This window comes from Cuculus canorus, chromosome 2, assembly GCF_017976375.1.
Source record: "Cuculus canorus isolate bCucCan1 chromosome 2, bCucCan1.pri, whole genome shotgun sequence".
In the NCBI taxonomy this organism is placed as follows: domain Eukaryota; kingdom Metazoa; phylum Chordata; class Aves; order Cuculiformes; family Cuculidae; genus Cuculus; species Cuculus canorus.
Window position 1 is genome coordinate 104,182,439 of NC_071402.1, and position 15,142 is coordinate 104,197,580.

The window sequence follows — 15,142 nt, forward strand, 5'->3', positions numbered from 1 at the left end:
CTTGAGGACTGCTGGGTTTCTTTGTGTGATACAGATGATATAAAAGTTAGATATGAGACATTTGTAGCTGATGGGCTTTTTTTTGGGTACACAAATGATTTAAGAATAACAACCATTGTTTCCTTGGAGCATTTGTAAAACTAAAATTTGTTCCCAGGATGGAAATATGCATGAAAAATTGCAAATTGGCAACAGCAGAAAAAAAAACAGAGAGAAAAAAAAAAAAAGAGGAGCTTTGGGTGAAATTCCTAAGAATGGGCTCCATCCTAGAAAATGCTGAGTACTGCTACAGAGGGCTGACTGCTCTTGCTACAGCTGATTACAGAAGCATCAATATGCACTTACAGCAGCAACTTACAAAGCACCTGTATATCTCTAATTTCAGTTGGAACCACAGAATATCCTGAGAACGAGTGACACTCTCCATCATGCTTATTGAAAGCCCTGTGCACTGTTTCGGATTTAAAATAATGGCGACAAGTGAAGTCTTTTCAGTTTTAGACAAATTAAGGATAGACCTATTTGAAATAGTTAAAAAAGCCTCTTAGTAAGACAAGTGTCCAACTGCAAAGCAGAAAACTATTATGGCCTGACAGCTGATTTGCTAAACAGAGCTGCAGATGACCAGAAGAGAGATGTCTGCAGTGCACTGTACTTGATATACCATAGCAGTTGCATTCAGACCTGATAACACAGGCAGAAACACATGGGTGGGAGGGAATAGTTTCAAATGCAAATATATCCCCTAGCTAGCAGTCTGTAGCCACACGAAGCCATTGATTTGTTAAACATGGTTTTGAACTTTCTGCAGGACGAAGGAGAAGAAGAGAAAGCGCATAAATACAGATTATGCATTTTGTTGCTGGCAACTGGTACTTTTTATTAATGCTGAGACCAAAATGTGTTAGCCAAATGTATCAAGCAAGCAAAGCAATTCTCTGCATAGCTACCGTGTATTATCACATACATATTACTACCAGCACTCCGAGTCATTAATTAAGCAGGGTTCTCTTATGTGTAGATTGTGCTGGCAGGTTAATTATGGTTACCAAGTTACTGAATCAATAAATGAATGAGGGGAGCAGATTGCATACCTAGAAGAAGTCGTGTGAAATTAGAAAAGGAATGGAGGGGATATACTACGGCAGTTTAAGGGGAGATGGCATAAATCTGAATTTAGGCAAAAAACATGGATTAATTTCAAGATCTGTTTGGAAAAAAATGCTAATTGCAAGAAATAATAGAATAGGTATAATAATAGGAATAATAAAGTTATGCTTTTCTTCCCCAGGTATTGGCACTATATATATGTATTCACTTTTTATGCCCTCATCTTACTCAGACTGGAAGAGTTGAATCTGTTCTGTAGGGTCTTTTTCCTCACCTGAATTTGCAGGGCTATTGAAGATGTGATAAAATACTTGCTCTGTACTGCAAAAAGCTTCAGGACTAATTAGGTCAGAGCCAAGACCTTCCTTTTTGTGTTTGATATGCTGTTCATATGCTGTCTCACAGTGACGGGAAGCTATTTATATTTACCAAAAACAGTACATATAGCCATAATATAAATAGTTTTAACTATTTTTTTGTTAGAATAATTTTTATAAAAACATATCCACAAGTGATTAGCCCTAAAGTTAGCCTCTCAACTTTGGTCATTAAAGGGAAATAGTTCTCTGGTTCCTAGCAGAAGAGATACTATTTAAAATGAAGGACATCACTCAGAAAGATTTTGATTTCTTCATTCACATTACCTATGAGAAACTTTTTCAGAGATATCATGGGCTGATAATATGCTCTTGATGTAACTCTTCCTCAGCACAGGTGGAGCTGAAAGTTATTCACTCTTGCTGTAATTTTAAATGCTGTTGGACTGAACATGTGCTACTCCCAGTAACTTTGGTAACAATTATTGTCACTGGCATTGAGTTCACTACTAAGCAGCCCAAGGAAACAGTTGATTCTTTGTCTCCATTCCCTAGTTCACTGAATGACGCTCGAGTTATGTCAGAAAGGAAGGAAGAATAAAAGGTGATAATTTGGGAGATGGAGCTATTTCTGAGGAGTTGAGCTCAACACAGAATATTCAGGTTGGAGAGATTGTGATTTGTGGTAATGCTAAGGATGCAGATTCACACACTGAGCTGGTGCTGCAGTGCTCCTGTGCCCTTGTGTTTTTAGTGTCATCTCTTCTAATACAAGCATGAAACAGTACCTTGGGGCTCTGCAGCTGAGCAGAGCAGCCACAAGGGCATGGGTCTCCTCTTTTACCCGTTGCATAGAGCTACACCACCTAAATACTCACAAGCCTACCGGGCTGGATGAAATCCACCTGCGAGTACTGAGGAAGGTGGTGGAAGTGCTCAAAAAATCATTTATCAGCAGTCCTGGCTAACTGGGGAGGTACCAATTGACTGGAGATTAGCAAATGAGATACCCATAAACAAGAAAAGCCACAAGTAGTATCCAGGGAACTACAGGCCTGTCAGCCTGGCCTTGATGTCAGAGAAGGTTATGGAACAGATCATCTTGAGTGCAATCACACAATACGTACAGGATAATCAGGGGATCAGGCTCAGTTAGCATGGGTTTAGGAAAGACAGGTATTGCTTCACTACCCTAATCTCCTTTGTCAAGGTGGATGAGGGAATCAATCCCTTGTTGTCTTGAGTGGATCTTGTTTAGTCAGGGTTTAGGTAAACCTTTGGCATTGTCTCCCACAGCATTCTCCTGGAGAAGCTGGCTGCTTATGTCTTGGACAGGTGTACTTTTCACTGGATAAAAAAACTGGCTTGATGGTCAAGACTGAAGAGTTGTGGCAAATTGAGTTAAATTCAGTTGTTGGCTGGTCATAAGCTGTCTTCCCCAGGTCTCATTATTGGATCCAGTTCTGTTTAATATATTTATCAATGATCTTGATGAAAGGATCGAGTGCAGCCTCAGTAAGTTTCCAGATGACACCAAGTTGTGCAGGATTGTTGATCTGCTTGAGGGAAGGAACGCTCTGCAGAGGGATCTGAACAGGCTGGATCAGTGGGCTGAGGCCAACTGTATGGGGTTCAATAAGACCAAGTTCCAGGTCCTGCACTTGGGTCACAACAACCGTGTGCAATGGTACAGGCTTGAAGACAAATGGCTGGAAAGCTGCCCAGCTGAAAAGGACATGGGCGTGTCAGTTGCTAGCCATCTGAATACAAGCCAGCAGTTTGTCCAGGTGGCCAAGAAGGCCAATAGCATCCTGTCTTGTATCAGAAATAGTGTGGCCAGCAGGAGTAGGGAAGTTATTGTCCCCATGTACTCGGCACCAGTGAGGCTGCATCTTGAAAACTATGTTTAGTTTTGGGCCTCTCTTTACAGGAAAGACATTGAAGTGCTAGGGTGTGTCCAAAGAAGGGCAACAAAGCTGGTGAGGGGGCTGGAGCACAAGCCTTATAAAGAGTTGCTGAGAGAACTGGGGTTGTTTAGCCTGGAGAAGAGGAAACTGAGGGAAGACCTTATCACTGTCTACCTGAAAGGAGGTTGTAGTGAGGAAGGTATTTGTTTCTTCTCCCACATAACAAATGATATGACCTCACGTTGCGCCAGGGGAGGTTTAGATTGGATATTAGGAAATGTTACTTCACCAAAAGGGTTGTCAAGCACTGGAACAGGCTGCCCAGGGAAGCGATTGAGTCACAATTCCTGAAGATATGTAAAAGACATGTAGATGTGGTGCTTAGGGACATGGTTTAGTGGTGGCCTTGGCAGTTTTAAGTATACAGTTGGACTCAATGATCATAAAGTTCTTTTCTAATCCAAACGATTCTGTAATTCTGTGATATCACAGTATCTTTGCTTTAGGTATTGGTCTTCCTGACCCGTCAAAGCTCAATGAGCTATTTGGATGACCATTCATTAGTGTGGCTCAATTCACAGAGGTAGGATTCACTAAAAGCCTTTAGAGAATGTCTCTTCTGACTTAGTTCTGTCTGATGTATGCATACATAAGCTAGAGAGTGCTTTCATGTGCAGTGCAGCTGGCAAATTTGAGGGGTCTCCAATAATGGGAAAGAAACTTTTGGGTCAGAAGAGAAGGTGTGTGCAAGACTTTCTGTGTTTTGGCTGCTGACTTTAATTATTCTTCCCTCTATTTGCCTCACCATCTGTTTTGGTCACCCTGGAAGATAACCTGCCTTTGACCCACTTGTAACCATTAGCACTTCATCTCTCTATGTCACTTTCCACCTTTTCATTTATTTCTTTCATCTGTGTAAGTTGTAAACTTAATGGAGGAAGGTCTTTCTGTTTTCAGGATGACAAGCGAAACAAAGCCCCAGTCTCATTCTAGTCCTTTAGCTTCAGCTGAAGTAATTAATGAGGTTTTGTGTGAGCTGTTGCAAAGTGCCTAGAGACTGCTAGATTTGCCTACATGCTTGCTGTGCTGCACCTTGGCCAAATTGTTGTTTGTAAAGCAATTTTGTCTCTAATATAAAAGGCACTATATAAAATCAGTTCCTATTATCTTTTCATAGAGAATTTTCCATCTGCATTGTAAGCTTAAAGTTGCTGACTATCTCCTTAAGCACTTCCAGATAATAATGATACATTTTCTTCCAGGTAATATATATCATTACTTTTTATCAAGGAAGGCTTGGTTCATGGCTGTAGAAATAATATGATTTACTAGCCTCCAGCCAATCAGTTAATTACATGCTACTTACTTAAAGCACCTGAGGCTTTGGTTCATTCCAGTGTAAGTTATTAACTTCCTGGTAAAGGACGAGTACCTCATAAATAGTTTCTCTAAATAACTTTACAAAGCTACTGAAGTTTAATTTTTTAAACTATTATTTATTCTTGCTTGTAAGAATAAATATGGGGGGGCAGTTTTAAATTGCAGTTGTATAAGGCAACTATTTTGATTTGAGATATCAGATAGTAACTCTGTATCCATGTGAACAGCATGCAGGTGTCATAGACGTGCTGCTTAGGCAGCTTCGGAAGAATCTTGGTAGTTTACATGTACCGCGCTGATTGAAGACTGATTTGTTCTGTGATACTTTGGCTTGGTTTGATTTTTTGGTCACTTGCTTTTAAAATAGCAAGATCAGCTGGAGTAATAAGCCAGGCTTAACTTGTGGTAAGTCCTTTGAGATAATTTACAACAGTTAAGGCTCTGACTGTCTTACAGCGATAGAGTCATAGAATCATAGAATCACCAGGTTGGAAAGGACCCACTGGATCATCGAGTCCAACCATTCCTAACACTCCCTTAAACCATGTCCCTAAGCACTTCATCAACCCGTTCCTTAAACACCTCCAGGGAAGGCAACTCGACCACCTCCCTGGGCAGCCTGTTCCAGTGCCCGATGACTCTTTCCGTGAAGAATTTTTTTCTGATATCCAGCCTGAACCTCCCCTGGTGGAGCTTCAGGCCATTCCCCCTTGTCCTGTCCCCTGTCACTTGGGAGAAGAGGCCAGCTCCCTCCTCTCCACAACTCCTTTCAGGTAGTTGTAGAGAGTAATAAGGTCTCCCCTCAGCCTCCTCTTCTCCAGGCTAAACAACCCCAGCTCTCTCAGCCGCTCCTCATAAGACTTGTTCTCCAGCCCCTTCACCAGCTTCGTTGCTCTTCTCTGGACACGCTCCAGAGCCTCAACATCCTTCTTGTGATGAGGGGCCCAGAACTGAACACAGTATTCAAGGTGCGGTCTCACCAGTGCCGAATGCAGAGGGAGAATAACCTCCCTGGACCTGCTGGTCACACTGTTTCTGATACAAGCCAAGATGCCATTGGCCTTCTTGGGCACCTGGGCACACTGCTGGCTCACGTTCAGTCGGCTGTCAACCATTACCCCCAGGTCCTTCTCCTCTGTGCAGCTCTCCAGACACTCTTTCCCCAGTCTGTAGCACTGCACAGGGTTGTTGTGTCCTAAGTGCAGGACGCGGCATTTGGCCTTGTTCAACCTCATGCCATTGGTCTCAGCCCAGTGGTCCAGACAGTTAAGATCACTTTGCAGAGCCTCCCTACCCTCCAGCAGATCCACACTTCCACCCAGCTTAGTGTCATCTGCAAACTTGCTGAGAGTGCAAAGCAAGTTTAAGGATAGGCTCTTTCATCTCTCTTTTTCTGTATCTCATCTCTTCTTTTTTTTTACCCCCAAAGTCAGAAGCCACTTATTTGTTTAAAATGTGGGAGAATAGATGTGAAAATCTCTGTTAGTAGAAGGAAAAATCTGGGGCTCTCATTGGCCTAGAAGGGATCCTGTAGGCAAGTTCTATACCTGAAGTCAGAGAACAATGTTTCTGCAACATTCTTAATGTTTTGGTTATAAAGAGCGTCTCAACTGGTGAATTGCTTTTGTAGCTCAAGGAGAGAGAAAAGATTCTGTAATTGCTTAGGTCCAAGGCCTTGCTTAGATGCCTTACATCTGCTAAATAAACTGATGGCCCAAATAGCTAATTTAAGGACACTTATTAAACACTTTTCTTGCAATGGACCATTACTAAATTCTATGTGAGCTGAACTCTGTGAGAGAAGTTAACATATATGCCCAGTTGAAAGAGCTTACATTAATCCAGTTTTGGTTGTAACCACAAGTGAGAGGAGAAGTTAAAAACTTCCAGTCAAACACAGTGGGCATGAAAGTTTGTTCTTTTTGTCGTGTGATGTTTATGTTCATCAGGATGGGTGAGGAACCTGGCAAGAGCCTGAAGCAGTGAATAAGCATGGTAAATAGCTGGCCAGCTACCATAATTTGTAAATTGTCTCAGCTAATAAGATTTGTCAGGATCAAATCTGCTTGACCTTGACTTGTTAATATGGGTTGGGATGGTGGCTAGAAGGAGTGGGTGAAGTAGGATAAGGAGACAGAACTGACCACAGTCTGTGCAACAAGGCTGAGAAAGGTAGTGCATGCCATAGTGGGTACTGTAATACCATGGACAAGAGAGAAGAGGGGCTGCTGGACCAGGAGCAGTGCTAGACGACATACTGAGGAGTGCAGTGGTAGTTCTCCTGCCCTCCAGGAAAAAAGCTGCTGTACCCAAAGCTACTTGTGATGAACAGGTAGCTTTGTGTTCTGCCTTGCTTTCTTCCTTTTTTTCCAATGTCTCAGCTAAGGTCATCTGCCTGGTAGATATAACTACACAGAACATACCTTATTGAGGGAGTTCAGCAGTCACATAAGAAGTAATGGTTTAAAGATAAGAGCAGATACAGAAAAGAACTTTGTTGTCCTAATTTGTATAGGCTGGCTAACTTGATGGCTAAGCTAAGAGGAGACACAGATTGCCCACCTAATGAGTGCCAAGAGGGAAAATGTAGGTTTGTATCACTGCTGAGAGTTGGTTCTGACTCAGAAATAAACACCAAAGCGAAATGGCTTTAGCTGAAAATTGGATTCTCAGCAGCAGGAAGTGCTTGATCTGATTGTTTATAGCTTTTTTCCAAAAGTTGGGCAGGCTGTTTCTTTTCTTTGTCTCTCCTCTTTTTCCTTTCCTCTCTTCCCCCTGTCGCCTGACTTTCAGCCCTCCCGCATCTACCAATTTGGTCTCTCTTTGCCTGCAGACCTGGAAGGAACACTCTGCTCTACCGTAGAAGTGACAGCATCTTTTGTCTTATCTGCTGCGGTTATCTGACTTGTGCATCTCGCAGCAAAACTGATAAAGACTGCTAAGACAAGATGGTCATTTTCAGTCTTTAATGGCTTATCATACTTAAAAAATCTAATGGAAGTTAAATGATGATTAATAGGGAAGCTTATGAATAACATATACTGATTTCTGTCTGATTTTGTAATAATAGTGTTAGACTTTTCTCTGACTTAGGTCTCTATAAACAAAGGGATCGCAAGAGTACAGCATGTCTGTACTTGCTTAAATCAATTAGAATTAGTGGCACATGCCCTTTGCAATCCCTAAGTTATGTGGAAGCACTGAAAATTATTGTGGGTTTGTGCCTTTTGTACCAGGATAGTTCAAGATTTAAAGCCAAGACCTAACCCATCTGCCTTGTATCAGATGATTCAAACAGTCTGTGGAACAATATAGGAATTGTAGAGTTATATTTTTTTGTCATAGGAAGGGAAAAAAAGAGAAAATGGGTATTGTCATGCCTTGCGTTTTACTCCTAGTTTTCATGCAGGTCATTATAGAGCCACTATTGTGAACCTTTTTGCCTGAGTGACGAGGTGTTTGGTTTAAGGTACAAGTTATGACTTGTTCAAACATGTATATGCCTATACATGGGGCGTGGGTCCTTGTCAAGTTTTGAGCACTTGCCCCCCCATGTAGTTTAAGCTGATTTGGCAGTAGTTTAGGATAGTTAGAAATATAAATTATTTGTAAAGTACAGTGACACAGTTGGATGAAGATTGACACCAGTCTGATAAAACAAGTTCAAATATCTATTTAGAGAAATAAGGCACTTAGTCAAGTAAAGGAAGCTAAAAGCTTTATGAGAGCTCAAGTTTATTCCCTACTCTGCAATGAATACTGAGTTTACATAGAAGTATCTGTAATGGAGTTACTGTTTGTGGGATTTTGTTTACAGTACAAATACATCGATGCTCTGTTTCTTCACTTGCAGCTGCACTGAGAGCTTGTGCTGATGGAGGTGCCAATCGTCTCTATCACATCACAGAAGGAAACCAAGACAGGTATGGTAACTATAAACTTGAACTCATCTCTTCTCAGTGAAAGTAAAATGTGGAGGAATAGGATCTGTTCATTACTGAAGTAGATGCCTGCTCTGTGCGCAGCACTTTAATGAATGTGGCAAGTAGTACAATATTTTCTCCACTTTATCTTCAATTTACATTCCCAGCTACAAGTTTTAAAAACACACTCAGCCTAAAATGCCTTTTTTTCCTTAAGCTTACTGGTATTTTTTCCTCTTGAAAGCTTTGCTCTCAGTATGTCTTATTTTACACATCCATCAGAATTAGGCACTTGATGCAACCTCTAAAAAACTTGCTGTGCCCCCAGCAAGGGTTAAGTAGGGAAGCATCTGATGCCTCTTACCAAGAGCTGAAGCAAAGTATATCCTCTTCCTCCTCCTTGCAAGGCCTTAAAGGAAATGTTTTTGCTTTTTGGAGTAAGATAGGTAATAAAATAGGAAGTCTACTTTTCTTTCTGATTTGTTTCAAAATTAGCATCAAAGCATCATATCTGACCAAAGGCAAGTACAGAGATGAACATAAATGTGTATGCTAGCTGGGGAAAAATGGCTGAAAGGAGAACATGTTCTTTTTTCTGTAATGGCATTTAAAATGGTAAGATATCCCAGATTTCTGCTGCAGAAGCATTGAGCTGTGGTATCGATGCAAAATTCTGCATTCAAGTGGCTTCTCATTTTTGTAGTGGGACCATGGAATGCTACGTAATCTGAGGTTACTAAGGATCCTTTGTGCTTGACTTAAGGATTTTCAGTTGGTTTGAACAAGAATTCATAAATGAATAGTTTAATCAAAGTAAATAAATTAATAAAGCTGACTCTTCAGGCAAGCAAATGAGACAGTCTCATTTAGTAGAACTTACAAAATTAAGAACAATTTTGTTCATACAGAAGGATCTGACACATATTTTGTGGTTCATCTCATAGCAAGTATATGGCAGAGACCAGAGGCAACTTCGTTTCCCGCTGTCCTTCAAAGTAAAGACCAGAGCTGGAGTGGAACGCTATACTCTTAAAGTAAAAGTTAACGTAATTTTTGGTTTTTTTGGCTTTGTCACATCTAAGACATTTGATGGCTGAGATCTACAGCTGCTAAAACCAAGACTGGAGTCTGTCAAGAACTGCTAAGTGTTGTAGGAATATTCCTTCTGAAATCTTCTATTCAGAAGAAGAATATTCTATTTCTCTTCTTCTAGTAGTGACTCACAGAGTCATGCACAACTTAATCTTGAAATCAAACAGGAATCTGTTTAACTTGCAGCAAACAGTTCTCTATGATAATGATGATGTTTTCCAAAGAACAACCTTTAGAGCTTTCATTTTACCTTCTCCTGTAATCCATTCATCTCTTCAACACACATTTATGTTCATATTAAACAAATATAATTCAGCAGAAAATGGATTATTATACCTTGACTGCATACTTCTTTCAGTCTTGCATACTTGGCCCTTGGAGTATTCTTTTTCTCTATTTTTCTTCTCATCTTAATTGCTTTGGGTAGGTATATTGTACCTTCAAAGTGCTTCTTTTGAAACAAGAAAAAAGGACTTGCATAATTTTCATTTTTGTCATTAAAGAAATCATTGTGCTGGAAATAATATTCATTTACTTCTCTGAAGTATTTTCTCTTGAATTCCCTGTCCAGTGTTATTGAAGAGCTGTCTGCTCAGACTTTACTGACATGCTAATAATTTTTTTAATGCTGTCTTAACCTTTGGTTTATAATTTCACTTTATTCAAAGACCTGATTGCTAATTGTGTTGTATCAAAACCTAAAAACTATAGTCCTTTAATTATAGAGAGATTATTATACCCAAGAGATATAAATGAAGAACTTGATGGATATTTGGGGCTTGATTGCCAGTGACACCAAAGTCTTTCCACTACTGTGACAGTGTGAAGAGTCTTTTAGAATGGGAATAAATATAACATTCTGGGAAAAGGACCGCTTGCAATATGGGACTGTAATAGGGGTGTCTTCCTTCAGAGATAAGTGAACTAATTGTTTCTATTTTGAAGAGTCAGTTTCCAAATCTTAGAAAAATAAGGGCTAGAGTTCCATACTTCTTTCCCTCTTTCTTAAGGTGAAGAGCAGGGACAGCAGGAAGAGCAACCCAAAGGGCAAGATAATTTTTCTCTCGAGAGGCCTGTCCTTGGGAGCTGTCAGTGTTGGGGACAGAGCAAAGGCAGGACGAAGGGGTGGACTCTGTGCTGTTACTTTTCTCTCTCCAGCTCTACAGTCCAGAAAGGTTATTTTCCTTAGACCAGTTCTTCATTAGCATCAGCTGCCACTTGGAAATAAAGATTACTGCTAAACCATTCTTGATTGCTAAACATTTCCAGGTAATCAGACTTAAATGTGAATTACTGATCTTTACGGGTTTTTTGCTGTGCCTTATTCTGTCTGCCTTGCCTGTCCTGTTGTGCTTGAATATATCCTGAATAACTATGAAGCACTGTTATCCACTTCAGAGTTAGGTTGTCGCTTATCTGTATCGCACTATAGCAACTTCTTTCTCAACACTTTCTGATTAAATCTTAAGGCATTGATTAACCTGTGTGTCACTGTCTTTGGGATGTATGAAGGTGAAGATGCATCGAAAACTATCATTGTACTGGCACCTGTAAAAACAATCATTAGTACTTGTGTCTCAGATGCTATTTTCCAGAGAGATGTCAAATCCATTGTGTACTCAGGTTTTGCACTATTAAGAGCATCAGGTCAAGGAGGGGAGCAGTGGCTGTATAAGAGGAAAGATGATCCTATCATAAAAATACTGTCTTTCTGTGATTCTGTTTAGTATTTCAGTATATCAGACTTACTGTATGACATGACATGGGTTGCCTACAATCAATAATAACATCAATTCTGCTACACATCCAGTTTCTTTCTGTGAACGGCATAAAGTATAAGAGTAGCAGTGAAACTGAAAAATGGTGGGTATTTTAATGTAGCATTTTCTGCATATAAAACACACATGAGGTGAATTTAGGCAATGCGCAAAATTCAGTTGCTACTGTGTAATTATTCTCTGAACTGGGCATGCAGGGAGGCAACTCCAAGAAACTCCACATGTGTGTTTGAACATTAGGAACAAACTTTTTAAACATTTCCAGTTGAGGTAGGTGCTACATTTCAAGCACAGATCTCAAAAAAAAAAAAAAAAAAAAATTTAGAAACAACTTACAAGGAACACAGATTGCTACATACAGTTTGTCTTGGACACCACTCTCCTTCCCCAAGGTTTTAAATAAGCCATGTAGTCCGAATGAAACAAAGATGTTAGTTGTACAAGGTGATGTTACTTCTTTAACTTGGCTATAACAAACTCTTCTATGTCCTAGGCTTTGTGTTGAAAAGCTGGAGTGGAAAATAGAAATCTTAATTGTACAGCTTACACTTACTGAGTTTTGTACTCGTATCAATGAATAAATTTAGAAATACCATGAACTTTTCAATGCTGAGTACTCCTCAGGAGTTCCTTATTCTTCACATGCCTGGAAATGGTTTCCAGGATTAGCTGCTCCATCACCTTCCCAGGCATTGAGATGAAGCTGAGTCTTCCTTCTTGAAGACAGGAGTGGCATTTGCTTTCCTCCAGTCTTTGGGCACTTCTGCCAATCACCATGATTGATTGAAGTTTAGTGTAGTAGTGGCCTTGCAATGACATCAACCAGCACCTTCAGCACTCGTGTGTATCCTATCTGGGCATGTGGATATGTATGTGTATATATGTAGATATATATAGTATATCTACATTGCTCAAGTATTGCCTGACCTGATCCTCTTCCACCAATGGTACATCTTTCTTGCTCCAGTCCTTCCCCCTGGTTTCTGATGCCTAGGATTCGTGGAGGCTGATCTTGATAGTAAAGACTGAGGCAAAGAAGGCATTCAGTACCTCGGCCTTTTCCGTGTCCTATGTAAACAGGTCTCCTGTGTTGTCAAGCAATGGACTCAGATTTTTTCTAGTCTTTCATTCGTCCCCAGTGTACTAATAGAAGCCCTTCAAATCGTCTTTGACATCCCTATCCAGGTTCGTATCCATTTGGGCTTTACCTTGCCCAGCTTCATCCATCTGTAGGCAGAGCTCCAGGCACTGTAGCTACTCTCTTACATAAAGAACAGCTCCTCTTCATCTTCCCATGCTGTCCTTCCTATACAGTCTGCATCTCCTCATTCTAATACTCAATCCCAACAAGATTGTAGCTGTGCAACTGCACACAGATCACTAACTCATCGGGATTTTCCCCACGCTGCATCCATTCTCTAGGTCTTTCTTTTACATGAAAAGTTTGAAAAGAAAGCAATAGACTTAATCTTTGAACAGGAAGACTAAGCTAGCATACCTTCCATGAGGAAAAATAATTGCATATTTGCTTGTATGAAAGGTGGAATGATAACTCGTAGTCTGTGTAGTTTGATGGCTTCATGTATGTGTTTAGGCAATCAGTGAGCGTTAGTAGTGCTAATTCACCAGCCACACTGTCTTCCTTTAGCTGGCTAGTTCAATTGGCTATAATCACACTGAATTTGCCTTATTTTAGAAACCAGTCTCCATTGTCAATGTCATAAAAAAGAAGCAGCAGGGCAACAGCTAGCAACACCAATATGTGAAATGAGATCTTTTGTCTTGTTCTCTGAATAACCTTCCGCTCATGGAAAAGTGGGTCCTTAATAGGATTATAGAGTGAGACATTCATATATACTTCACTGTGTTCCATATTGGATTTAGAAATAGGGTACTTATGAAGGTAATTAGCCATTGATGTAGCTTAATGTAGGGTTGAGAGGAATTCTTTGCTTGAACTCTTCAGATTAAACTGGATATTGTTTTTAAGCTATCTTATATGCAGGCAAAATGTAGGGCACTGATGCAGAAAACACTGAATGAGATTTTCTGAGTATAGAGTTAGTCTAGGAGAGTGCAATGGTGTTTTCTTGTTTTTAAAATCTATTCAATGTAGTTTTGAGGAGATGTGAGCTAGTTATAAATGTGAAGTTTTTGCTTTATTAATGTTGATATAAAGATATGTTTCAGTAATTTTTTTTTAGAAAAATGGCCTCTGAAACTGTTAGGTCAAGGCTGTTTGAAATGGCTTTCCCATTGCCGCTGGTGCTGAAGAGTTCATGGAATTGAGGGATTACGATCTGGAAGCCAAGGAAGTTAGAAGCTGAGGCAGTGCTTTATTTGTCAAATGGCTTTAGGAAATCTTTTACGTCAGACCTTTTTGCCTGACCTAAAAACTGTAGCAGTGTTTAAAGATCAAATTCAGGATTTTGAGTTTATCCTAATAAATTCTGCAGGAGTGTTCAGAAAACCCGTCCTTATCCACAGTCCTCTAGGAAATACCTGACTTGAGACCCACTTTTAAATCCTAGATTATTTTAGAAAACAGACAGACATCAACAAATTAAAAAAAAAAAATCCAAAGCAACTTATCTCTCAGTGTTTGGAAAGATGAATCCATTTAGACTTTCGTAATATATTTGTTTCAGGTAGTGCCAATGAGAAATTCTCAAGATATATTAAGATCATCTAGGTTTTGGGTTTTTTTTCCTTCAATTTATATCTTCAATTTAATTACTTTCACTCAATTACATTTTCAAATACACTGCAAATATAATTCAAAGTTTGTTTCAGTAACTATGAATTGAGATATCAGGAGCCAAATATCAAGAGATACTCATAGATTCAGTCCTCAATTTAAACCAAGATTAGCTTCCTATACTGGGAGGCACTTCCTGAATAGGGGAATAACATCACTAGGCCTTATCAAGCATATTGGGTCTCTGAATCAAATGCTCACACAAATGATGAGAGGTGAAAATCATTGGTGCTTTTCTTTACTGCTGGGTTCTTCTTGATTTTAAACAGCAGTATAAAGCCAGACTGGGAGTACATTTTCTTCTGAAACTATTGACTAAGTCACCGTAGTGCTTTATTTCTATGCAGTTAGTCACCAGATGCTGTAAAAGAGAAATCTGGGAGTTCCATAACCATAGCTTGGATTTACTTGAGAACTTTAGGAGGAGCAGGAGTACTGTATTTTGCAGGTCACACAAAGTGGAGATACATTTTGAGGGAGGCACTAGCAACCAGCTGTAAAAGCTAGGTTTATTTGGAGGTGCTTCTAGTAGTAGTTACTACTATATTCCATAAACCGAAACAGAAAACAGATAAGGGCTTTTCTACCATACCCTCAACCTGAAAATCAAGTGGGATAATCACATGTCTTTTTTAAAAAAAAAAAATCGGGTGGACTTACAAAAATTAGCAGTGTTTAGTTGATATTAGGTTACTCTTTATGTTGCAATTTGGTTGCTGTTGATAGTCAAGATGGAAATTATAGAATAATATTAATACTTATATCCAATAATGATAGGATGTGACTGTGTTGCCCATTGATGTGACTCCTGAAAGTTAGTCCACTATTAGAAAGACTTAACTGTCATTGTGCTCTTACAGAAGCTATGAAATGGCTA

The 15,142-nt window shown here is 39.7% G+C and overlaps 1 protein-coding gene across 3 annotated transcripts in view; it reads left to right on the forward strand.

The window, feature by feature from the left end:
- Positions 1–15,142, forward strand: part of TPK1 (thiamin pyrophosphokinase 1) — a 303,110-nt gene that overhangs the window by 107,313 nt on the left and 180,655 nt on the right. For all 3 annotated transcript variants that reach the window (XM_054059844.1, XM_054059842.1, XM_054059843.1), the window contains exon 3: positions 8,568–8,637. In XM_054059844.1, the coding sequence (XP_053915819.1) occupies positions 8,568–8,637 (70 nt within the window). The remainder of the gene's footprint in view (positions 1–8,567; positions 8,638–15,142) is intronic.